Source organism: Lissotriton vulgaris, chromosome 5 (genome assembly GCF_964263255.1).
Source record: "Lissotriton vulgaris chromosome 5, aLisVul1.2, whole genome shotgun sequence".
Lineage (NCBI taxonomy): Eukaryota > Metazoa > Chordata > Amphibia > Caudata > Salamandridae > Lissotriton > Lissotriton vulgaris.
Window position 1 is genome coordinate 1507042709 of NC_141693.1, and position 27192 is coordinate 1507069900.

Consider the following 27192-nt stretch of genomic DNA (forward strand, 5'->3'; position numbering starts at 1 on the left):
ACCCCTCACCCTCACTCACCCTCAACCCCTCACCCTCACTCACCCTCAACCCCTCACCCTCACTCACCCTCACTCACCCTCAACCCCTCACCCTCACTCACCCTCACTCACCCTCAACCCCTCACCCTCACTCACCCTCACCCTCACTCACCCTCAACCACTCACCCTCAACCACTCACCCTCAACCACTCACCCTCAACCACTCACACTCAACCACTCACCCTCACTCACCCTCACTCACCCTCACCCTCCCTCACCCTCACCCTCCCTCACCCTCACCCTCACCCTCACTCACCCTCACTCACCCTCACCCTCCCTCACCCTCACTCACCCTCAACCCCTCACCCTCACTCACACTCAACCCCTCACCCTCACTCACCCTCACTCACCCTCAACCCCTCACCCTCACTCACCCTCAACCCCTCACCCTCACACAGTGCAATAGGTCTCAGACCATTTCAGTTACAGCTTTAAGAAATGTTTATGGCTTTTTTTATTTGTAATTCTTTAGCATTGGCTACAGGAAACAAAAATGCTAAACATTTACAAAAAAAACCCATAAACAATTCTAAAAGCACTAACTCTAATGGTGCGAGACCTATTGCATTTCCAATGCTTGTTCTAATAGCTTTCTTACCCAGTTTGTGTGCAAAGGTTAGCAATGCTGAGGTTTCTTTTGTGAAACTTAATTCTTGGCTTTAAAGGCATCCATCCAGGACCCATGTCCTGAAAATCGGACTCCCAGTTAGATAAACGATTTTTAAAACTATTTTTTAGTATCGTCAACAGATAAGTCACGACATCTCAAAACACGGTTCCCGCACTTCATTACAAAAGTCTTGCCCAAGTTAACTGTTAGGCCCAATTTCAACATAAAGTTGGAGAAGCATGTAAATAGGTGCTGTAGTCCCATTGGAGTACGAGCCATTTATACAGCTTCATCCGCATAAAGGAGAGGGGGGATAGGTTAACTAATTTGTGGGAGGTCTCTGCAACCTTGCGTCAGCATGTTCCCAAAGCTGTTAACCCGTTACAAGCGCGCGTCGGCCAACGTCCGTTGCCCATTAAACGCGGCCCCGCCCAATAAATAGAACTCCCGCACTGTGGCGGAATTTGCGCCACGATTAAGGAGTAAATATGCAAGTTGAATAAAAAAGGTGCAAGGAAACAACCCTGTGTGACATCCTGCTCTACCTTAAAGGATGATGTGCATTCGCCCCTAATCCCATACCGTACTCTCATCCGACTCCCTGAATATAGTTCCCTTAGAAATGCTATTAGCGGAGGGTCTACACTAAGTTCCTTCAAATAGACCAACATGTGTCATGGATTACACAATCAAACACACTGGACAAGTCGACAAAGGCCAAGAACCTGTAATTGCGGAAGTGTCATTCTCATCTCTCACTGCATACTCACATTGGCTACGGAACACCTACCCTCCATAAGAGACCACTTAGGCACACAATCACTGAGAACAGCGTGCTGCAGGCCGCTCTTAGTACTGTTAAAATGCAAAGGAGAGACCATAAATGTATCAACTCGCATTCAAAAAGAGGAAAAGCAGCACAGAGCGTTCTCATCTTGTGCACACTATCCAGCTGTCTCCAACCTTCTCACTAACAAGAGCTACTTATGTTCAATGAAAATCATCCCGAGCTACTAATATCATGAGTATTAAACACATCAGACGAGATTGTATTAGTGGCTACCCTATGCAAGATTCCCAGCCATGCTCACCTCAGTGTAGGATTGCCAGCGGTAATGTAAAAAAGCTTAGTCTATTTGGAATGCCTCTGCAAGGGTAATGCATAACAGCCACAGAGCTGCAATGCCCCCTGGCACCAAGGTAATAATATTATTAATATGGCTCCCAATGCTGCATGATTTATCATTTAAATATCAGCTTTAAGTATATTTTGGAAATTATAGGCTCTGAATATACACACATTTTCATAACAAATACATGCTTTTCAACTTTGGTATACATACATTAATTCAACCAAACAGAAGCTTTTGATTTAGTAGGCTGCGCTGCACACAGAAGAACTACTCACAGGTAGTGAGATCTACCAGTTGCTTTGAGCTACTAGTTCGAGAACACTACTGTAGAGTGAAGTTCTTTATAGACCTCTCACCTGACACAAGCTGAGCAGAAACACTCCTTAGAATGCTCTCACTGTGCACTTACTGAGAGGAGACAGACTGCGCTAACACTTACCCCGAACAGCGAGACGGCAAACCTCTCAAACCTAAAGCCTACTGAGGAGGCCAATTAGTCATAAAGAGACATGATAGGCCACTCTAACTTCAAGATAACTGCTCAGGGAGACACCAACGACTTGCATTCACTGAGGAGTGAGGCGCCAGACGTTCCATACTTATTCCTCACAGAGGAGGGAAACACCTGACACCTCCCTTCTCATGCTTACTGAAGAGAGAGCTCTACTGTCATCACAGATCACGATTACTTCTGTGCTCGCTCAGGAAACGAAAGCTCCTTGTTTGCAACCACTGAGGAAGATCTCACAGATATTTTAAAAGGCATTGCAAACAGGTTGTTAATATGAAATCAGTGTGCACAATTGTTGTGAACCTAATGTTTCCACCATGACCAGAAGGATCCAGTGGCGTCCCTAGTGGGACAAGTGTAGGTCTGTGCCCAGTTTCATTTGTCCTGTCCTCCCCCCTTGAGCCCCATCACCAAAGCTGCTTAATGTACCAGGAGGTGACAAGAAAAACAAGCAATAGCAAAGCCAATAGGTTTGCCTATGCAAGATCTATTAACTTTGTCAATGTTTTTTAGACTTAAAAGTCAAGCTAAAAAAAAAGCAATATGATGCGGCGTAGCGCTTTTCTTTTTTAACCCCTGCATGGGGGAGGTGCAGGGGAGAAGTGAGAGAGCAGCAACAACGGACAGCGGGAGGTGGTGGAAGCAACACAAAGTAGAAGTGGGGGATGATGGGGAAGACAGCAAGAATGGGGAGGGGGGACTCGCTTCATCTCCTCATGCCTCAAAAAATGTGTCCTTGTATACTGGTCGAGATTGTACTATATAAAACTGCCCAAAAAACACAAAGTAAAACAAGAGAGGAAGGAGGGTGAGTGCAGCAACACAAGAGACAGCGAGAAGAGGGCAAGGGGACAAGCAACACGAGGGGGGGCAGGATATGGACTGCGGACATGCACTTTTCAAGAGTGCATGTCCACAGGAAAATAAAAGTACCTGCAGGAGCTTGCAGCCACTGAAAATACACTGGCCGCAGACAGGAAGCTGGGCTAGGTCCATGCTCCACAGCAGGGACCAACACCAGAAGCGCCTGTATGAAATAGGAAGGAGCAAGAGGCACTGACCAATCAGAAAGAAGGAAACAAGAGTGATGTGAAAGCCAACAATGGTAAGTAATGGGCGGGCTCGATAGATTTAGCTGACAGTTCATGCATGCTGCTCTGGCGAAACCTAAAGGGACACTGCACCTTGCTGCACACGATTTGTCCAACTACCTTTCACTACGAAGCATTAATTGTTTGAGATAATACATCAGGCCATATTTGCTTAAAATTTTTAATTTTGAATGTGCATATCTAAATATCTATCTATCTGTATCTATAGATAGATAGACACACAAGTCAGAATTAAATATTGACATGCGTTTGAATAATGCAGACGTGTGTGCATGTGCATATATACACAAAGTCACACACACACATATATATATATATATACATACATACATACACACAATTTGTAGGATTACCCATTATTGGTGGCTCCACTAGTTTCACCTGTGGCCCACTTTATACCTCCCCAAAAATCACTTCTAGAGACGCCCCTGACGGGTCCTGATAAAACCCAGCAACCCCACTTCACCTCTACAACATCTGCCCCAAGAATCCAGATGTTCTCCTTGTATGTACGCTTGGAAGTAAAGAGCTGGAAGGTGCGTGCATAGGAGAACAACTATCTCGCCCATTCCAAGTGCTTGTTTACAACTGTCTTTACCACCCCTTTGAGCTTCGAACGTAGATTATGTGTATTTTGAGTGAACAGCTACTGAGATAGGATACGTTGCAGGGATCAGAGGGGAGCAGGCCTGTACGCACACAAACACATGTATAAACATACACACAGGTTTTTATCCAGGAAGCTTATGAACACATTTCGGTCCTCTTTTGGGTGTATCGCTCATTTCTCGCGTTTATTGTGCATGTGAGAGGGTAGGGAGTTCAATCGTAGCTACATGGAAACAGCGCTACTAAACTTTGGAAGATGTACTTACTAAACTGAGGGAGGTGTAGTATCAACTAAGGATCATTAGATCTCATCTGAATGACAAATGTAAACATGCCTGAGGACCTATGAGAAGTACTATACTTACATGGCAGGTGCGGCGGTGTCAGAAGAGATAGTATTATGGAAATATCGGCTGCAGGACAGGGGCGCCTGTAGACGTCCTCTGCATGTCAGAGGTAGCAGTACCAGGAGTAGCTGTACAGCTGGAGACTTCACCTCGCGATCAGGTGAGTCATTACAAGGGGTGTAAGTAAAATCGGATACCTCATCTGCAGGTCAGCTTTGACAGTACTTCAAAGCCAGGCATAAACGTGCCCCAACGGAAAGTAAAACAGACACATCTAGAGGTCAAGGTAATTACAAGGGATGCAAAGCTAAAATCCTTACAAGCAGGTGTGGTGTGGCAGCTCTTAAAGGGTCCATATAGCTGGATCCCTCATCTGCAAGTCAGGCATGTATCGAGACCTCAAACGGATGTCAGGTGTGGAAGTATTTACACGGGGTGTAGGGGTGTAAAGTGGGATACCACACTTTCAAGCCAGGTGTGAATGTAGCTCCATGGTGGTGAAACCACAGACGTCACCTGCACGTCATGTGTGGCAGAACACACAGGGGTGCAAAGCTGGAGATCTCACCCCTAGGCCACAAGTGACTATGCTTACAGGGGAGTTAGACTTGCGACATCACCTGCCGGTCAAATGTAAAAGCATTTCCAAGGGACCTCACCTGCGAGCCAGGCGTCGCAATACCGAGACAGGGCGTGAAACCAGGAACCTCCCTTTTAAATCAGGTGTGGCAGAACTTAAAAGGGAGTAAAGCAAGTGATCACACCTGCCAGTCAGGTGTACCAGTACTTACAAGTGTGGAAAGCTGAAACCTCACCTGCTGGAGCATGACCGCCTGTTGTTGCTGCAGCAAGGCCTGAAGCTGTGGTGGTGACAGGATCTGCTGCATCTGCTGGGGTGTGATCATCTGAGGGGACATCATGGCGACGGACACGGGGACCTAAGAGAGGAGAAACACTGTTGGTCTGAAGAACGTGTGAAAATGTAGACAGAAAGACATTCTTTAACCTCATCACACTAGTCAGCCTGGTCCCCCAGAAGTCTTCCGGTTGTACCTTTCAGCTTGGGAGACTGCAGAATCTGCTAGAGCACTCTCTTAGCAAGCACTAGCTCCAAGTCCCTTTTTGTGAGCTCTACGCGCTGCCATCTACGAGAATTCTCTTTAGACTGCACCAAACATTGGACTAAAGAAGCATGCTGCACCACCAACCATGTTCCACAGGTCTCTCACTTAGGACATCTGTTTTTTTCAACTGGCCTCATCTACCAGAGACCTCCACGGTACTTAACGTCACAACGTCTTCTGTTAAAGTGGCTTAGAACAGTCCTCTTTTGGTGTCTCCCAGAGTCAACCTGGGCCACCTCTCATTCTCCAGCGCCTTCCCTTTCCCATGCACTCTTCAGAGACCCGCAAAGCTCCGCCGCACTCGACACACTCTTGATATGGAACAGGGTCATAGGATGCCTGAACCCATCATGGACGACAATGATAACTTCTTACCCCCCTTGCTAAACTTTAACTTACTCTACAGGTCCAGGACTGTGCCTGCCCTCATGAGAACATCTGCAATTCTTTCGGACCATGGCTTCCCGACCCCCCCCCCCCACCACCACTCTTCTGACTATCCCTGAGCACACATGACCTCTATCCTGACAGGGGAATCTGAACATTATGTCTGACGCCCGGTGGAGCTGCTCTGTTCAGCTAATGAGGTGATCGGCCTTGGATCACCCCCTGACCGTCACCTGTCCAGCTGGACCTTGGGCACAGTTTCTCCTCTTCTCCCTGCCTCGCTCCCCCCCTCTCCGTATTTCCCACGCTCGGCCTTTGCCCTGTTTCCTTTCTATCCTCCTTTCTGACCGATGCCCATTGGAGCTTCCTTTGAGAGCTATAGGGAGACTGGCTCTGGACTACCTCCCTGGCCGTCACCTACCCATCCGTCGTTGGGCTGACTTTCCCTTTGTATCCTATTTCGTCTTGCCCCTCGTCCTCTCCCTTCTCACCCCCCTCTCTCCGTTCCCTCTATTCTTGTCTCTCCGTTTTACCTGTTATTATGTCTCATTTTGTTTATGTAACATGAATTTGTTATTATTGCTGTAACTTTGCTGACCTTATGTAAAGCGCTCGGATACCTACGGGTCTAGTCAGCGCTATATAAAACTGATTAACTAAAATAAAGTAAATAAATTAAAATCCATCTGCCACATGGCAGACCAGAATCCTCGTTATACACAATGCAGTCACTACATGCTTTTAAGTCATTCATAACTATCCGAGGCTAGAACAAAACACTATGAGAATCGGCTCATATTACAACATTTTGATTTATAGTAGTTGAATTTTAACAGAATTAATATAGGTTAAAATAAACTCCCTTTGATATAGAATGATCGGAACTGAAAGAAACCGCAGCTGCTACTGTCTTTTGCAAGGACGTAGGGCTAAAGCCATTGGACTATACTTGTGTGGAACGTATTGTATATTGCAGTGTGTTTTTTATCATTTTCTTACAGCAACCTTCCCATTTTAAGACCAGCAACTGCCAGATTTAAGCTTGCTCTTTAAGGGTTTCGAATGAGCGAAGTCCATCCTTCAGATTTCACATCGTCAGTTCAATAAGTTTGGGCTGAAGATCCAGATAGGAGGTTCACTGGAGTCTTTTAATCCTTGCCAAGAGAGCTTAATCAGTGGTATCCGGGTGCAAGGTTCTCTCCAGAGATATTCATTTACTGCAGTTTCCACACAAGCTTGGCTTTTGACATAGAGCGTCCTGATCTTGTGGTGGAAGAAGGAGCTGAGTTTGTTGCAGAGGTCTTGGGAGGGAGGGACATCGGTAATTTCGCGGTGGAGTCTGGTGAATTCTTCTTGTATGATGGCGAAGAGTTCTTTGGAGTTGTGGGAGTTGGAGAGGATTCTGACTTGGATGAAGTTTCTCTTAGTTGATTTGATGAGTTGGCGGTGTGCCGTGGTTGCGGCTTGTAGGCGGTGGTGCTTCCAGGGCTTCCCTGTTAGAACAAAAAGAATAAGACTCCCGCCCTTCTTCTCTGAACCCACAGAGATCAGATGCGGAGTACCCCAAGGATCCTCCCCACGCTCTTCAAGGTCTACATGGCCTCACTCGCAACCATCATCAGAAATCACAGACTCAACATAACATCATACGCCGACGACACTCAGCTCATCCTCTCCCTCACAAAGGAACCTGACATCACCAAGCACAATTTCCAAGAAGGAATGAAGGATGTCGCATACTGGATGAGTAGACGCTGCAGGAAGCTCAACTTGAAGAACACGTAAGTCCTCATCCTTGGGTCCACCCCCTCCGCATGGGACAACACCTGGTGCCCCCCCCACCCCCCCCTGAAACACACAACACCCCTACGGACCACGCCAGCAACCTCAGCATCATACTCGACTCTGCACTCACCATGAACCGCCAGATCAAAGCTGAGTCCTCCACATCCTTCAACACCCTCCGCATACTCTGCTAGACCTGTAAATGGATCCCCACTCCAGGAAGACCATCACCCACGCACTCATCACCAGGAGACTGGACTACGGAAACGCACTCTATGCTGGAATCAACAAAACTCTCCTTTGCAAACTCCAGACTGTCCAGAACACCGCAGCCAGACTCGTTCCCAGCATCCCACGACATGACCACATCACCCACCACATCCGCGACCTCCATTGGCTCCCTGTTGAAAAAAATATAATCTTCAAACTGCTCATGTATGCTCATAAAGCCCTCCATAACATTGGACCCCAACACCTCAATGAAAGAATCTCCTTCCACGTCCCCAAGAGAAACCTCTGCTCTGCTGACCTACCCCTAGCCACGGTCCTTCGCATCCACTGGGCCAAAACAGGTGCCAGATCCTCCTCCTACATCACAGCCAAGACCTGGAAGGAACTCCCCCTCAGCGCCAGACGAAGCCCAACATTGCACCTATTCAGAAAGGACCTCAATACCTGACTCTTCGGATGACCACGGAGCTGCCTGCCCCCAACCCCCCACCACTCCCACATCCCCAGCGCATTGAGACCCTCACGGGTGAGTAGTGTGCTCTATAAATCCCTGATTGATTGATTGATTATGCAGACACGCTGAAAGATTCTACCTATTGTAAAGGGTGCTCCACAAAACAGCCCAAGCATTCATTCTTCTTTCATCAGTGGAGTGGCTTCCAATTTCTAAACTTCGAAAATCCTTTGTTTTCATCTGGAGCTCCAAGCGTTGGTGCTTGCACGTGCTCTCTGGTTCTCACACACAGTTCTACAGCCTGTACATAAAATTTGTTGTAAAAATAATAATGCTGTTACTTATTGCCCTCACTGAGAACAGCTATTGTGAATGCCATGTTCTATGTCTGGTTATCCACTTATGATGTACCAACAGTGGAAATGAAAAGCTATTTCCCAATGCTCCAACATCATAGATGAATTTCAGGCAACTGTGACACGGCTCTCAGAGCAATCCTGCGGAGCACAACGCGCCATTGATGCACGCCAAACCACCGGTACCTCGAGGAGACCTCCAATTTTTGGGCCCCCACGGAGGATACCAGCACGTGGTTTCCCTAGTACAGTGTTTATTACTTCCACTGCAGCTAAATAGATCGGAATTCCACAATTTATAAAGGGAGATCCGAATCCATCGATATTGGGTCTTAGTTAATACCCACTATACTTCAACGAAGACTTCCTTCATTGAAGTGGTTTCAGCGCGAAAAATCCCTTTTTGTAAACACAAAATCAATGGGACTAGCATTCCCAATCCCGTGGAATTAGACTCTAAGTCCAACCAGGACCCCCAAAAATCTGCGCAACCACCGAAATCGCTTCCCTGCCGGACGCAATTGAAGTCCAGCTTGAAATTCCAACCTTCAAAAACATGGATGTTGTGCTATTGTCCTAACTACTGAAGACACCTGAAAAGTCCAAAAAACCCCAATAACAGATACAACTCTGGCGGTTTTTATGTGAAAAGGTTATATTCAGGCAAAAGTTTTGATTAAGAAAGTCCTGAAGATGATCCCCTTATAATTGAGCTTGGGATCGAAACGTCCGTCGACTGTTTTAAGAGTGTCCCATATTTATAATTCATTGTATTAGAGTATGGTTGTTTAACTCTAGGTCACACTGTTGATTTCAAGTGATGTCAGTGGCCTGTTAGCTCACTTTGTTTGCCTGATATTGTTTGCACTCACTGTCTTCTTTACTTCCTCCTTTGTGTATGGCACAGGACTGTGCCTGACAGTAACCTTGATGTCCTCGGTTACCTATTGCATTCAGACATCAGAATAGATTATTAATTGAATAAAGATTCCCTGCCCAGCTGGGTAAGGGATTTTGTATACTATATAGTAGCCCATTGTGGCCTATATATTAATTCGCCAAAGCTACTTTGTTTATGCTGGGAACCACTTGTTCTCTTTGAAATAACGGCTCTCAGAGAGCCTGTCATCAAGGCACTGGCTCTTTGCTTCAATGGAGAGCAGAGGGCACAGCTTCAGGAATGCTGGGGGAAGGAAGGCAGAGAGGGTGGTGCAGGTGGATGGTAGGAGGCCAGATGATTTGGTTTTTTTTGCATTTGAGACAGGTTTTAGAGGTCGTGCTCTGTATGGCTATTGCATAACTGTTCTGCCTCTAAATAGCAGTTGAAAGCAGGGACAGATGAGAGCAACATTATAGATGGATCTAAAGTGAATCGAGACGGGTTTCATCTTGTAGTTCTGAGTTACATCATAGCTCAAGCTTCATTTTCATGTATTTTAAGTCACTCAGAATCCCTAGGTGAAAAACATTCCTGTTACTCACTATTATCCATCTATAATTCAATATATTAAAAATAACAATTATAATAGTGAAAGAACCTTTCATATAGAGATTATTACCACGATTTCCATTTTCCAGCACTGCAAATAAAAAGGATCATGAGAATCCAAATTATAGGAGCTATCCAGTGAATGATTTCACAATAGATATGAAAACCCAGCTGGCATCAAACATACTAGGACGCAAACTGTTTGAGGCTGAGGGCTGCATAAAGAGAGCTGTTTTTTCTCTACATTGGATGGTCGCTTTAAGGGTTGTCATGTTATCGACCTCTGCAGACTGAAGGCCTTGTCAGGATTCAAATGGCAATTTAAACCAAATGGCAGGCAGTAACCACTTAATTCTGAGTCACTTTGCCAGCAAGCAAGCTTTCGCCAGTTAACCATGAAGACTTTTTTTGGTCTCCTGTGAATAATGGCAATAACAGTAAATTATGTTAAAACATTAAATCCATCAAATCTGCAATCCTGTGCTATCTGCCAATGTCTTCACGAAGTTGACCACTCGATACAAACTACCCCCTTAAACTGAAAACGGACGTGTTTGTACATGGCAACTGGAACATCTGCCACCCCTACCCCATCAGACCACAAAAACTAAGTTTGCCACAAACCCCTCAATAAGAGTAAGAAATACGGGGGTTGCTATGGACCGTAATCTCACTGGTTCTACACCATGCGATCCCTATGTCACTTTCTTAGTGCTTTCCCGTCTTATCAGTGGTATGCACCTCAGAGCTCCTATCTACCTGTTTAGCAGGCAACGGAAAATTCAGAATGGAGCTATAGACAATGCCTTAATTTGTATATCCAGACTCTCGTTTCACCATATCTCCAATCATACCACTGGCTGCGAATGGCTAGAGGTATCACCTTTAAATACTCTAGGTGAATATAACTCTCCTTCGTTTAAAAGATGAAAGAAATTTAAAAACCTAGCTATTTTCTTTCACATTATTATATGAAAGAAACCACTCTAAAAAGAAGATGTTAGACACTCACAAGCGGGACAGCATCAATTTTCGCATTTTCCTGCAACACCTCAGGCTTATGAGCAGCTACTAGTTTACCATAAAATTATTAAAAATACACCCAATATCCTCATACAAAGCACCAAACAACGTCCACAAAGGCCGAGCTGCTTCTCAGACTCAATTATCTATACCCTCCGAAAGGACCACACAAACTCAAAGTTAATAGGAGAACTTTGTGTCCTCCTCAGAAATATGAAGTGTTACCTACATTTTACAATACAAGACTCCATGCATCTTTCCAGGTCCGCTTTTATTTTTTTTTATTGGCATTTAATCAAGATTAACCACAAATTCGGCAGAATACAACATATAAATATTTCCATAGAGTTGACGGACAAACGCATCCTATTGTGCATACATTGACAATATCCTAGTAGAAGATCATACCATAGTATGCATGGTAGCAGGGCTCATGGGAAGAATAGGATGCTAACCCAAGTCGAGGTCCTGCACCCTGTCCTGTAGAGGAGTAGCCAAGGTGTGTATCACAGGATATAACAAAACAGTAACTGATGAAATCCCCTAGTTGGCGCTACTACGTGCAGCTGATTGGGAGTGCTGTAATACGAGTGGTAGGAGTACACTACAAACATGGTGCCATAGGCGAGTGGTCGCATTGGGCGGGGAGTGGAGGGGGGAATGGGGAGAGCCTCCATGCTCCATGTGAGCCATCCCAGAGAACGCAGGGTACTCAATTAGGTCCAGCAAGCGTGCCTGTGTGAATGAGTGGATCGCTCATTGGCTCAATTTGGTCATCCACAAGTCACATTGTGGCGGTTGTGCAGCTTAGGGGGGCGGCAGATTTAAGCAGTTGAACAATTTGAGAACATAAGTGTCCCACACCTTATCTACACCCCTCTTGCAACCTGCGATCATGTACCACGCCATTCGCTTCCGCCAAAGCCAATTTCTGAGTCACCTGATGCCAGCACTAGTTTGTGGTTGGCTGAAGGGCCTTCCAGGCCATGGCGATTAAGTGCTTAAAGAGGACCAATACCAGATCGGCTAGCTTCAGGTGGTGTTTGGTGCGTTTAGTGCGTTCTGTGATCCCCTAGAGACAGAGGAGTGGGTCCAGTGGCAGCTAGACATCGATCACTGTCGACACACATTCCAGGCCCTGGATCCATGAGCGCATCAGCAGTGGGCACTCCCAGACCATGTGTATAAATGTGGCATCTGCATAGCCACATCTTGGGTACATCAGAGGAAATATTTTGTGGAGGCGGTCTGGTGTAAGGTAGGTTTGGTGCTAGAAGTTAAATTGTGTGAATTTCAGGAAGACACTGCGCAAAATAACTTCACCCACTCAAAAGCCATGATCCACTGCTTGGTGGTCAATTCCGTGGACAAGCAATCATCCCATCTGGGCTTATCCCGGGTTGAATATTTTGTGCACCCCCCCCTGCAGTGCCATGTACAGTGCTAAAACCGCTCGGCAGCCTAAACCGTGCGTTAAGAACAAGTGCAGTGGCGGTTAGGCCTGTCTTGGTGCCCATGTATCCCCAATCACTACCACAATTACATTGTGTGCAAGAAATGGGCAGACTCCAAGTTTGTAGATTTCCTGCAGACTCGGGAATGGGAGAGGATGTCACCTTACGGCTAGAGTGATCGACCGCGAAGATAGGGAACTGGGATCGAGTCTCGGCAATGACGCCCAACATCCTGTGATTGTAGGCAAATCACTTAGTCTCCCTGTGCCTAACAAAACAAGATTTGCAATGCAATAGGTCTTGCATTTAGGCAAGTTTAAACTATTGGCATTGTAAATGACAATGCCTTTTATTTATGTTTTAAAATGAAAAAAAATTAAAGGCATTGTTATTTGCAATGTCAATAGCTCAAACTAGCGCAAATGCGAGACCTATTGCATTGCAAATGCTTTTTTTTTTTCTCCTCATCTCACCTTGTCAAGCCGCTGCGGAACTTGAACAGCCATGTTCGCTAACTGGGGATCACTCGGCTTACCGCACTTGCTTAGGCCACCTGACCCATCCCCTTTTTTTGTACGGGGACGTGGTGTAATCATTGGGCCAAGTAGATCAGTCTTAGCCTTCGACCCCAACTCATTAGAGGATGCCAGATGTTAGTCGGCTTATCCTCTACACCCTCATGCTCTAGCCGGGCCCATAACGAACGATGCTTTAAGCCATTCCTCTCTTTTTGGGGGGAGGGGGACTTTCCATCTTCTACAGATCTCTCTCCGCACCAATAGAATCATATATAGTACCAGGCCTTTGTCCCGCCGTGAAGCAGTCTGACAGAAGAGACCATCGTCTCCAAATAAGACTAAGGAGAGATAAACCTCTACCCTAGTTTTAAAAACTTCCAAAAGAGTATCCCCACCTGTTTCCAAAAAAGTTCTAACTCTGTGCATTCATAAAAAACATGGATGTCATTAGCCAGCGGAGTATGGCATCTCGGGCCCGCGATGCATTGCAAATGCTAGTTTGTATAGGCTCTAAAGCTATCTCCAAATATTGTTAAAAGTGGTAGCCCCATCTTCCTTGGTTGACTTGTTAGCCCCCCCACCCGATGTTCGGGTCTGGTTGCCCCCTGCTGTTGTATTTTCAGAGAATCGCCGGCATCACATGTTTACAGAGCGTTCCGAGACCCTTATTTAAATGTACTCTCGCCCTCAAGACAAGTGGGCTTTATCACTTGGCTTTATTAGTTCAGTCAGTTTATTACTAATAAACAATATCCTTTTATCCTTAGTAGTATGTTTATAAAACGTCGCTAAAGAAAGGTGAAGGTAAAACCTAGAGTAAATTACGTCTAGAGACTACATTCGTAAAAAAAAAAAAGGAATAATAATAGATTAATAATATAACTTGTGCTCACACGACTTGGACATGAATGGCAGCAGACCCCGCCTCCCCCAGCAGGCACGGAGGGGGCTACAGAAGTGGGAATCGTCAGAGTTCACTATAGCCAGCAGCACATCTGTCACTGGGTGCTCTGCAGCTGTGCGCCCCAGTGAGACATGGCAGTCCAGCAGAGCCCCGCGGAGACGGCATGCCTGCTCTGGAGTTTACTGGTAAGTCCTGGGCGCAGACCAGTGGAGAAGCACTAACCCTAAGGGCAACGTGTGGGTGGGCGTCCAGCTACGGAAGTTATTTACACATTTTTTGTGCAGTTTTTTTATATAGCGCGAACTCGACCCGTAGGTACTGTAGCGCTTTACATGGGCACCACTTACATTACACACATCGAGATGAATATATTATTAAAACCACTGAATACATATTGAGACCGTTGTTGATGGCAGATGCCGTCTTTAGCATGGAGATGTTGTGAAGAGCAGAGGAGCCCGGCCATGCAGTGGGAGCGAGTGAGTCAGGAGGAGACGCCATGCGTGCGCACATTGCCTGTCCGTGCGCGCACATGGTTTGTCTCCCTTCGCTCACCAAAGCCACAACAATAGTCTCGCCAAGCGAAGAAGTGCATGCGCTGCTTTTACTAGGCGAGACCTAAAAATTGAATGTGTCCATTTGTAACGAAACTGGTGCTCATGTAAAGCACTCTGATATCTTCCGCTCAAGTTTGCGCTATATAAAACTCTATATATATTTTTTTTTTAAAGAGGTGCACTGAGCACCGTAGCTATATAGCTCGCCCAGTTGGGTGATCCCGGTTTCTCGCCATGGGGAATGATCATGGACCCCAAGCAAAGCACTCATGGCTGGGACACTCCAGAGGGGCAGCTGCAGTGCATAGGGGGCTGGTGTGCATCTGGAATGTAAATATTGAGCCCAAACAAGCTTGGCCAGTCCCCCAGCCAGACCTCAGGCAAGACCAGCCACTCCAGGTCCACCCAGACCAGGCAACCCTTCCCTGTTCTGTCTCCAGCCATCCATTGCATAGGACACTGCAGTTGAGCCGCTGCTAAATACAGCTCCAGGTCCAGGACCCCAAGTCCCCCCTCCAGCATGGGGCATTGAAGCCTGGGAATCGTGACCACCCTCTGCGGGGACCCAAACAAGCAGAGACTCTGGACTCCTCAAATTTCTGAAAAAGGATCTAGTCGGAAACCCTGGCAGAGATGCCAAGAAATCTAGGAGTCAGAAGCACCAGCATCTTTGCTAACAATGCCCTGCCCAGAGGTGACAGAGGTAGACAAGTCCAAAAGTGCATGGATTGGCGAATCGAGGCCAGGGCCCTACTATAATTACCATCAAGCAGATCCTTGTTCTCGTGGTAAACATTCACTTCTAGGTAACGAAAGGTTTCAAAACTCCTGGGGAGTAGCCCAATCTATGGCACTACTCGATGCTCCGGGTCACCAGTGAAATGGCAAGATACACGACTTACCCCAATTCCCCATGAGGCCTACCACAATCCCAAAGGGATAAAATAGGTCCTAGAGGGGCAACAGTGTGCATGCATGGTCTCCCAAATATACAAACACATTGTCTGCGTGCAATGACACAGTATGCCAATCTAGTCCCACCTTGATGCCTCAGGCAGGGTTTCAGGTGCGCAGCATGGCAGCAAACGCTTCCACAGCTAGTACAAAAATGACTGGAGATCAAGAGCACCCGTGTGGGGTCCCCATTCCTATGGGAAAAGATTACCAGATCTGACGGCCGGTGCGGACCTTCGCCTGCGAGGCAGATTACAATAGCTTGACCCAACCAAGGAACCTTGTATTCCTCCCAATCACCTCTAGCACCTGTGGCAAATAGGACCAACTAAGGGTATCAAATGCTTTTTCGAAATCCAGGGAGACCACCACTGAAAGGATGGCCCTCCTCGCATCCATGATACGGCACAGGCACTGAGTGTTGGAGTGTGTCGTCCTTTGAGGTACGAACCCACATTGGTCCACATGAATAAGGGAGCCAAGCATCAGAAGCAGCCTATTTACGAGGACCTTACTCAATATTTTGTAGTCAATGTTCAACATTGACAACGGGTGATATGAGCTCACTCCAAGGGGGTCCCTGCCCGGTTTCGGAAGAACCACTATGAGGGCCTCACAAAGAGACGCCAGAAGAACGCCCCGGTGGTGCGCTTCTTGGTGGACCTCCAGCAGGCGAGGAGCAAGGGCAGCCCCAAAGGCTGCACAGTACTCCACGGGGAGTACTTGCTGCGTGCCATCTGTCAAAATTGCCAGGTGGATTGCCTCCATCTGGAGAGGTTGCTTTAAATCCAACATCTGTAGCGGGGTCAAGCTGAGAAAGAGCCTACGCTTGCAAGTAGTCAGGCACCTGTACCGAAGGGGGTTCCTGGAGGGAGAATATAGCTGCTCATAATACTAAGTGAACACTTCATTAATGTCCATCTGAGTATTCATCAAGTGACACACGCTGTCTCGTATGTTGCCTATCAGGGTACAGGGGGTCTTCGATCGCATCAACCACACCAGCTTTCGACCTGGTTTATCCCCATCAGCATGTTAGAGGGCCAAGGAGGTTTTATAGTCAAGAAAACAGAGTCGCTTTACCTCCTCCTGGTATTGATGATACAGGGCTGTTAAAAATCGACGTGCACAGGGTAAGCGTCAGGCGTCGACACCGCTTCTAGCTCCGTGATCTGCAGGTGCGACTCTACAGTCATCACACTACAAGTGAGAGATGTTTTAACTCCCCATATCGTGTTGACGCAGTGCCCCATCATGACCACCTTCATTGTGTCCCACTCCAACCCACAGGAACCCAACGGACCTTTAATTCTCCTCAAAGTATAGGGGGATGTGTGTGGCGATAGTGTCTCTTTATATCGTGTCCTGCAATGCTTCTGTCCGAAGCCACCATGTGAGCATAGGAGCCTTGCCCCCCCCCCCCCTCAACTGGAACATGACCCGAAGCGGATTATGATCGGATAGGGCCCTGCCCAGATATTCAGAACTGTGTATGAGGGGCCAGCAGTTTGTATGACAAAAGAGGTAATCCAGCCTAGTGTTAACCTGATGCAACGGTGGGTAGTAAGAGTCCTCCGCTTCCACAGGATGTCCCAAGCACCAGATATCATGTAAATTGGACCTCTGGGACCATTGCTGGAAGTGCTTCGCTGCCTGTGTACCTGGTGTACCCGGAAGGAGTAGTTTCTTACCTGTAACTCCAGTTCTGTAGTAGGGGTATCTCTGTTATAGTCATAATCTAGTGAATAGTCCCACCCATGTGCGTGGACCCCGGAGCAATCAAAAATAATTCTTTTAAGCTGTCTTCTGTGCAGTCCTGCATAGACACTTGAGAGAAAATTAAAGACAAATAATGCAGCCTATACCTACAAGGCTACACTGTCCAGTACTTCAACTAGAAATGCAAAGGATATTCCACCAATATCACATTTAACCCAAACTGCTAAGTTTCACCCAAAGAGAATCTTCCCCTTCACAAACTCCTTGGAATGATAGAGAGGAAGGGATGGACATACAAAGCCCCATAGGCTGCCATTATGTGTCTGGAAAAGGGATACCGTGCCTTTAAGGAACTCTCCAGAGACCCTCAGTATCCCAGAATGCACAGCCAAAGTCCTTTTACGTTCAGTTATTTTTGAAGGTGTATAAAGCAAGGCCTGTAGCATACAGTACAGTATCATTTTCTCCACCGGGGAGGAGGGCGGGCGCTTATGACTATAACAGAACTGGAGTTACAGGTAAGAAACTACTCCTTCTGTAGTAGGGGATCTCGGTGTATAGTCATAATCTAGTGAATAGAATGGCAAGCCCATCCCAACAACTAATCCGGCGGTGTAGAAAAAAGACCACACCACTACTGTGCAAACAGATATCTTAACAAAGCCTGCCCAACCTGAGAATCTGCTCTGGCATCAGAGTCCAGACAGTAGTGCTTAGCAAAGGTATGGACCGACTTCCACGTGCCAGCCCTGCAGATATCTGCAATGGGAACATTACGTAGCAAAGCCGTCGTAGCCGCTTTGCCCCAGGTGGAATGAGCCTTAGGCTTACCCCCTAAGGTCTTATTAGCCTTTTGATAACATAACTGGATACAGGACACAATCCACCTAGAGATGGACTGTTTAGAGGTAGCAAGACCAGTCCTGACTGACCCATAGTTGACAAACAATTGGTCTGACCTACGAATATCCTTGGTCTGAACCAGATAGAATTTCAACACCCTTCTGACATCCAGGGAATGAAGAGATCTTTCCGCTGGACTGGAAGGGTTCTGGAAAAACGTAGGTAAAGTTATAGTCTGTTCAACATAAAATCAGAGATCACCTTAGGGAGGAACTTAGGGTGAGTATGCATCACCCTGCGGGCCGATGTAATGGCCACGAAAAACGCCGCCTTCAATGATAGGTGCTGCAGTGAAGCCTTATGAATAGGTTCAAAAGGTTCCTTCATCAACCTGGACAGCACCACATTCAGTTCCCACGAAGGCGAAGGAAGCCAAACAGGAGGAAACACTTTCTTCAATCCTTCCAAAAAATCCTTTATCACGGGAATCTGGAAGAAGGATGTCTGTGAAGGGCATTTCCTGTACGCAGTTAAGGCTGCGAGGTGAACCTTAGCGGAATGAAAATTAAGGTCAGACTGAGCCAAATGCAAAAGGTATGGAAGGATGACATCTTCCTTGCAGGTCGTCGGATCATAGTTCTTAGACGTGCACCAGATGCAGAACCTCTTCCACTTGTAAGCGTAAGAAGACCTAGTGGAGGGTCGCTTAGCCTCCTTCAATATGTCCATGCAATCCTCAGGAAGATTCAGATGGCCATATTGCACGATCTCAGGAACCATGCCGCCAAACTCAACGATGAGAGGATGGGGTGCACCATCTGCCCCCCGAACTTCGTGAGAAGGTCCGGCCGACACGGCAGTCGCATGTGAGGCAGTAGAAAACGGTGAAGCAGGTCCGTGAACCACCACTGACTGGGCCATTCCGGAGCGATGAGGATCATCCGTGCCCTGGACTGAGACAGCTTGATGAGCACCGCCGGAATCAGGGGAATTGGAGGAAAAGTGTACAGAAAGCTGTTCGACCAGCTGATCCATAACGCGTTCCCCAGAGTCCCCGGGTGATAATACCTGGAGGCGAAATCTCTGCATTTTCTGTTTTCGGCGGTGGCGAACAGATCCACGTCTGGAGTGCCCCACCTGGCGAACATGTCTTCGAGTACCTTGTCGTTTATGACCCACTCGTGGTTTTCTTGGATCATCCTGCTGAGTGCGTCTGCCTGAGCATTCTGCACACCTGGCAGATGAGTAGCCGTTATCGTCAGTCCTCTGGCTAGCAGCCAGTGCCAGATCGCCTGCGCTTCTTGTGACACTGTGCGCGATCTCGAGCCCCCCTGCTTGTTGAGGTAATACATCGTGGTTGTATTGTCCGTCTGCACAAGCAAGGAGTCGGTCTGGAAGGACGGATGAAAGGCCTTCAGTGCCAAGTGAACAGCTCTGAGTTCCAGGAAATTGATGTGATACGTGTATCCCGCTGGGGACCACGTTCCCTGGAACAGTAGATTGTCGGAATGCGCTCCCCAGCCGTGGAGAGAAGCATCCGTGACGATAGTCTGAATGGGAATGTCCTTGTGGAATGGAACCCCTTTGAGGAGATTCTCTGCTGAGCACCACCATCTCAGGGACTGTTGAGCGTGAACGGACAGCCGGATCCTGTTGTCCCAGCTCCCCCGCTTCTGATACCACTGATCCTCCAAACATTCCTGCAGCAGCCTCATGTGGAGGTGTGCGTGTGGCGTAAGGAAGATGCAAGAGGCCATTGATCCCAGTAGAGAAGACACCGTCCTCACTGTCGTAGATGGAACCGCCATGAGAGCATGAGCCTTCCGAAGGATCGATAAACGTCGCTCCTCCGAAGGAGACACGCTTGCTGAAAGAGTATCGATGGCGGCTCCCAAGTACTGTAGGCACTGGACAGGAGTCGGAACAGAATTGGACATGTTTATGTGCAACCCCAGCTGGCTCAACAGAACGGCTGACCTGTTGAAGTGCAATTGCGCTTTCTGGAAGGTGGAGGCTTTGATCAACCAGTCGTCCAGGTACGGGTAGACAAACACCTTGTTCTTTCTCAGGTGAGCCGCCACCACTGCCATGCACTTTGAAAAGGTCCTGGGTGCAGACTTCAGTCCAAACGGTAGTACGGTATACTGATAGTGATTGGTGCCGACCAGAAATCGCAGTAACTTCCAATGTTTCCGTGCAATGGGCACATGGAAGTATGCATCTTGCAGATCTATTGCGCAAAGCCAGTCTCCTCTTTGCAGCTGAGGATAAATCTGGTGCAGAGACAGCATGCAAAACTTCTCCCTGCGAATCCATTTGTTTGCTTGTCGCAAATTCAGAATGGGCCTGAACTCATTCCTGTCTTTTTTGCGCACCAGAAAGAACCGGGAGTAAAGACCCTTTCCCCTTTGAGACAAAGGGACGTCTTCTATCGCCCTTTTTAGGTCTTGCACCTGGCGATTACAGAGCGAAAGCGCTGTCTCGCCTGCGAGACCTATAGTCACCGGCTCTGCTTCCCAGGAGACAGGAGATGGGCACGCGCAGCATGCCGGGATCTGATCAGGTCACGCACGGTAGCTACTTTGTTGTGGACGCGCTTCCGAAGACGTGCTAGCGTCTGCCGCCACTCCATGTTAATTACTTTTCTGCTTTGTTTTTGGCAATTGAGCTTCAGCGCCCGTCTTACTGGCCTCATGTTTGCTTTTACTATTAACATACCGACGCGCAGCCAAAGTCCTGTGTCAATAGTAGTTTATGTTTTTTTGTTACGTTCTTTTCACAAACATTCAAAATGTACAGCTTCTAGGAGTCTCGACTTTCATACCTCACATTTCAATAATATTTATGCTTTACTAGTTTACTTACATTATTATGCATCTCAGATAAAAAAGTATCTGTCACTGTGCATGCTACTTCCACCCCACTTACCGGCTACTGGTCTCCGCTCCTCCCCTGATCTCCTTCTCCAACTGGCCCGCCTGAAATCCTGCGCAGCACTCTTGAAGTATGACGAAGTCTGCAGGCGCCGCCACCCTGCACTGCATCAGCAGTCTCGGAGTCGGCTCACCATTCTGGGATTTTGGGCAAGTCACTAGTCTCTGTGTCTTCCACCTTATTTTTAACCATTTGTGTTTGGTCGCGAGTCGTGCTGCTTTCAATTTTGTGGCCGCACTTGTATTCTTTGTGCCCAAATCACAGGTGCGGATAACTTCAAGAGCAGGACACGGTAACACTCTAGGGCTCTGTCAAACGGACAGTGGGCACACTTTAACTCACACTTTGAAATAAAACTAAAACATGGCTGTATTTCAGATATGCTTATCGAACCAGGTGCAACTGCCAATATTTAATTTCAATGCGATGTGATGTTTGTTGTGTCAGAGAGGTGACAGTTTCCGTTCCATCTTTCCCTAAATTCGACAGACACTGTATTAACTTGGATACCTTATCAACAATGACTTTGTATCTTTTAAGAGGAATCGATTCTCTTATGCTGCATCACTGCACATATGCATGTTTTATTGCAGTATGGCTATCATGCATGCATCTCACTCTCATATGGTTATTTCACAGACTCAATAAACCCTCGACCTTCCTTTGTGAAATACAAGCTAAATTGGGCGTTCTCTTTCTTTGTATGTGTGTGTTGTTTTTAGGCTTTGCATTTGTTTTCAATTTTGGTAACATCGTCATCACGTAGGCGATTTTTAAGCTCTAGGACTCTGTTTTAAGTCTCAGAAGTTTAAAAGTTACGCAGATATGTATGTACCACACAATACATCTGATAGGCTCTGTGGCGTTGTCGAAACCAAAGTAAATACTTCTAATACAACTGAATTTATTTTTGTTGATAACCTCGTGCGCAGTGGCCTCGCTCTGACCCCCGCATGCACCTAAAATTGAGAAGATGGAGGGAAAGCAGCATCACGTGGAGACCAAGTATTTGTTACACAAAGGCAACACTTCTAGTTGGGAGCGATAACGCATTGTCACGTCCAGCTGAACACACACAAAATATATATTTCGTTAAATGAGAGTAGGCACCCTTCCCTGCAGGTAAGGCATGCTACCTATTCCCACAGCGACAAATAAATCCTGGCACAAGGCCCACATCTTTGGAATGTTCTGAAGACCATTATTTAAGCAGCAGAATTTTGCTTGTATCAATGCCTCTCCACTGTGAACTTAATCCTGTCACACAATGCAAGTGTTTAACACACTTGGAAACTTGGGACACCCTGGTACCCATGTCCCATTAAAGCAGTGTTTATAGTTCCCAACCCAATGTCTTGAAAGTAGGCGCACATATGATAACTTGTGCGTCACTAACATCCAGACAATCTGGTCAAATACCTAACACTGCTGTTCACACACAAGGGGCAGAAGCACCCAGAAGTGGTTACTAGGTCTCATAAAACAGTTTTTCATCCTGATTTTATTTTGTTGTTCAACATTATAGAGTGAAGATTCTCCAATGGTTCCCTTTATTTCATATTTCTATAAGGCAGCGCCACTGAGCTGTGATCACAGCAGTGTGAATCTGAGTAATATCAAGTCATAATGGCGTGAGGTAGGAGAGTGGTGCAGAGCGGTTTATGCATTAAAGTACTGAACAAGCAGCAATCGCTGTAGGTCCAGACTGAACTGTGTAAGCAGAGAGAGCTATTTGTGATCTGAAAATTAGAAGAGAGGTGCTAGAGATGAAGATTTAGGTGCATCTGCAGAGCTGTGGAGGACCTTTGGTCCTCAGTCACAGAAGGTATAAGGCAGTAAAGTTCAGGACTGAGGTGCATTGACTGAGTTCCTGTGGTGGTCTTTTATGATGTGATGCACATCTGATCAAAGCTGCATTGGCAGAACTTAATAATAATATGCAGCTTAGTACTGGAATCATAGGAAGTGTGGAAGATCAAGACAGAGGTGTATTGGAAGCGATATATCTAGCGTCTTTACACTTCCACTGATGAAGATCAGGAGCACTGGAGAGGCGCCTCTCATTGAACAAGCATTTGCAATGCAGTAGGTCTTGCATTCCTGAATGTTTGAGCTATTGGTGTTGCATTATTATTAGCAATGCCTATAGCTCAAACTTGAATAATGTGAGACCTATTGCATTGCAAATGCTTGTTCTTAACTGGGCATCGGCCTCCGCTTGGAGCTCGAGCAGCTGGAACTGCGAGCAAAGCGGTGGAATCGCTGGAGGAGGGCTGACAAAACAAAAACTGTATCCATTGCAAACAATATTCAGCACTCGCTTGTCCTGAGTAATTTTTCTCCACTCTGCCAAGTAATGTTGTATGCTTTCCCCCACCGGAGCGGGTAACGGACGAGGAGGAAGTAACACCTCAGGGCCTAGACCCGGCCGGGCCCTTGGGCGTCGAGGAGGACTGCTGGCCGCCTCTGCCCCTCTGGCGCTTCTGGAATGGCCGCCGCTGGTACTGCTGCTGCTGTTGTTGCTGCTGGCCAGCTTGACGACCTTGCCCTCTTCCCTGGGTACCGAAACGTCTGTGAAAGCGACGGAAGGTCTTCCTCTGCTCTTTTGGTTTTTCTAACCCGACGGCCGTCAGGGTTCCTGCCTCTGCCTTCATGTGGGCCATCTCCTCATCTGCATGCTTTCCAAAGAGCGTCGACCCAGAGAACGGCAAGTTGGCGACTCTCTGCTGCGCCTCTGGTTTCAGCAATGTCAGGCGCAACCAGGCATGGCGCCTCAGGTTAATCCCGTGGCAGTGTCCATGAGCCGCCAAGAGAGAGGAATCTGCAGCCGAGCTAATCACCTGATTGGATACGATCATGCCCTCATTGATGATTTCCTGGAAGTCCTCCTTCTTGTCCCTAGGAAGGTGCTCCAGAAACTGCTGCAGGGACTCCCACAAAGACCGGTCGTACCGACCCAAGAGAGCCACTGTGCTAGCGGCTTTCATGGAAGTAGCAGCCGTACCGCAGACTTTTCTTCCCGCTGAATTCATCTGACGGCTCTCCTTATCTGGAGGCACCGTAGAAGACGGGGCAGTAGCGTGCTGTTTCCTGGCCGCAGTGACGATTACTGAATTGGGCACCGGGTCTGGTCTGATCTAAGGAACGCCAGATCGGAGTCTGGGTGCCTGTACTTTTTCTGCAGCCGGGAAGGAGCGGATTTCGTTGACGCCGGAGTCAGGAAGAGCTCCATAACCGATTCCTCCAGCCCTGGCACCAATGGCAACAAGGGGCGAGACAACTGCCGCTTGTGCAATGTCTCAAAGATCACCGATGTAGAAGGCGTGGGTACCATTAGAGTAATCCCCAGCTTCGCTGCCCCTCTCAATAACACCTCCTGAAACGATACAATGTCATCAACCGGTGACACTCTCGTATGGGGGAATTCGATAAGGTGGGCGAATAGTCCCGGGCACTGGAAGAGTCCGTACAACGGGACCTTGACCTGTCCATCCGGTGACGATGTTGGGACCGTGTTGAAGATCGACGGTCACTCCTTGATCGGTGTCTCCGACTAGACCGTGACCTAGACCTCCTAGGTCTTGGGCAATCCACTAGCCGTACAGGAGGCGGAAGCTGCGGAGGCAGAACCTGAATCCTAGGCTGTGGCGGCCCCTTAGGAGGCGACGGAAAGCACGGCAGAGATAAAGACCGTGGAGGAGGCCGAGGAAGAGGAGGACGATGAGGATGAGGAGGAGGAGTAGGCGGACGAGGAGGAGTATCCTTAGGCAATGGAGGAGGTGTAGGCGTCCTGGGCCTAGAAGGCGAATAGGTCTGAGAATACACAGAGTCCAGAGACCTAACCACTCTCCTCTTCTTCTTCTACGCAGGCCTTGACGAGGATGTTCTCGAGGCAGACCTCTTCTCAAGGATGTTCTCGAGGCAGACCTCTTCTCAGACGAGCGCCAGCGCTGCCTCGACTGTAGGCTCGTGGATGCAGAAGACAGGCTGACCACTGAGGCATGGGACACAGTCCTGGCCCTTGATCGCCCCCTCGACGTTGATTTTAACCTTCCTAGACGTCGACCTCTTTTTCGACGTCGAACGTCTCGACATCGATACGTCCCTTGACCCTCTTCTCCTCGACGTCGAGTCGACATCGACGGCGGTGTTGCCTCGACGACGAGCGCCGGCACCTCTTGGACCCATCTCAACGTCGATGGTGTCTCGACGTCGATGAAGTCCTCGAAGTCGACCTCGTCCGAGGTCTCGACGTCAGTCTCCTCAACGGCGACGTCACTTAGACCCAGAGACCTGGGGCAACGAAGAGCAGATGGTGGTCATCCCTCTTGACGCCGACGTCGAGGGCATCGACGTCAATGAAGATCTGTGCCTTTTCCTGGCCTTTTCTTGACTGGGGAGCCTCCCAGAGGCCGAAGCACGGGCAGAGGATGAAGACCGAGTCCCTCCATGCCCAGACCCACCTGGCTCCTGAAGTTTCCTTAGTTCTTCCAGGCCTTGGAGACACATTTTCTCCCTGTCCCTCAGGGTCCTAAGGATTGACAAATCTCACAGTCTTCAGGGATATGGGAGGAAAGGAGCCAGAGGATACACACTCTGTGAGCGTCCTATTTAGCCTTCTTCCTGGCACACTCAGGGCACTTGTCGAATAAAGCTGGCATATTCGACAAAAGAGTGGGCAAAACTGGCCAAAAACCCCAGCAAAAGGAAGAAGCAGTCAGATGTCGAGTGAAACACTCAAAACACTAGAAAAAAAGCCAAAAAATTGAAAAACACCCAAAAAGGGAGAGCTCAATGCTCCAGGGTCCTGCTAGCTGGATACGGAAAAAAGAACTGAAAGTAAAAGGACTTTGGCTGTGCATTCTGGGATACCGAGGGTCTCTGGAGAGTTCCTTAAAGCCACTGTATCCCTTTTCCAGACACATAATGGCAGCCTATGGGGCTTGTCTGTCCATCCCTTCCTCTCTATCATTCCAAGGAGTTTGTGAAGGGGAGGTTTCTCTTTGGGTGAAACTTAGCAGTTTGGGTTAAATGTGATATTGGTGGAATATCCTTTGCATTTCTAGTTGAAGTGCTGGACAGTGTCGCCTTGTAGATATAGGCTGCATTATTTGTCTTTAATTTTCTCTTAAGTGTCTATGCAGGACTGCACAGAAGACAGCTTAAGAGAATTATTTTTGATTGCTCCGGGATCCATGCACATGGGCGGAACTATTCACTAGATTATGACTATACACAGAGATCCCCTACTACAGAAGTGGGGTTACAGACCGATCCAGATCTGTGTTGTGTATGCAATTTAAATCTCCTCCCCACAACCCTGGGGAGTGGGGATCAAGCAACATGGTTGGGAAAGGAGTGTCCAAATACACATCCTGTGAGGTGTTGGGCGCGTACAGAGACACCATAGAAACGGGGCGGCCCTTCCTGCCAGCTATGTCTCTAGCCTTCACAAATGGCAACCCAAATGAGGACCACTTGGGCGTACTCTGAATAACCTGCTCCATATACCTGCCCACTCCATCGCCTATTAACTTTGTCAAGCTCCCCCGTGGTCAGGTGTGCCTCTTGCAGACAAGGGAAGTGAATATACCTGTGTCGGAGGTAGGCATATATTCTATGTCTCCTGGCATGGGTCTCCATACCACGAATGGTCCAGGTTAAAGCGTTAACGGTAGTGGCCATAATTACAGACTGTGCGTCTCAAAACCCACATCATCTCTCCACCCCACCACAGCCTCCATCTTCTTTGCCACCCATCCAACCAACCAGAAAATAGAAAATAATCAAAACAACTCCACTATCCCGGGCATGAGTGCCTTCCGGCTCCATGCCACACCACTCAAACACTTCAACTGGTACGTAACATATGCCTGCAACAAAAAGTGGATAGCAGACATGAAGCCCCAGAGCATCCTGTGTCAGAGTCAAGTTCTAAGAAGTGATCAACCTGTAACAAAGCAGAAGGGTTTGAGCTAAGTTGCGAGACCTCCCTCACTACCTTAGCCTGTTTGTCTGCCACTTGGTCTCATGAAGGTCGGGCCTTGGTAGTACTCCATTTGCATTGGCGGGGACGGAGTGTCCACCATTCTACGGTGT

At 47.7% G+C, this 27192-nt stretch overlaps 1 protein-coding gene across 3 annotated transcripts in view; it reads right to left on the reverse strand.

Moving 5' to 3' along the window:
- The window catches only part of FOXP4 (forkhead box P4), a 305849-nt gene that overhangs the window by 97680 nt on the left and 180977 nt on the right, over positions 1-27192 (reverse strand). For all 3 annotated transcript variants that reach the window (XM_086923539.1, XM_086923540.1, XM_086923537.1), the window contains exon 4: positions 5177-5299. In XM_086923539.1, coding sequence (XP_086779665.1) covers positions 5177-5299 — 123 coding nt within the window. The remainder of the gene's footprint in view (positions 1-5176; positions 5300-27192) is intronic.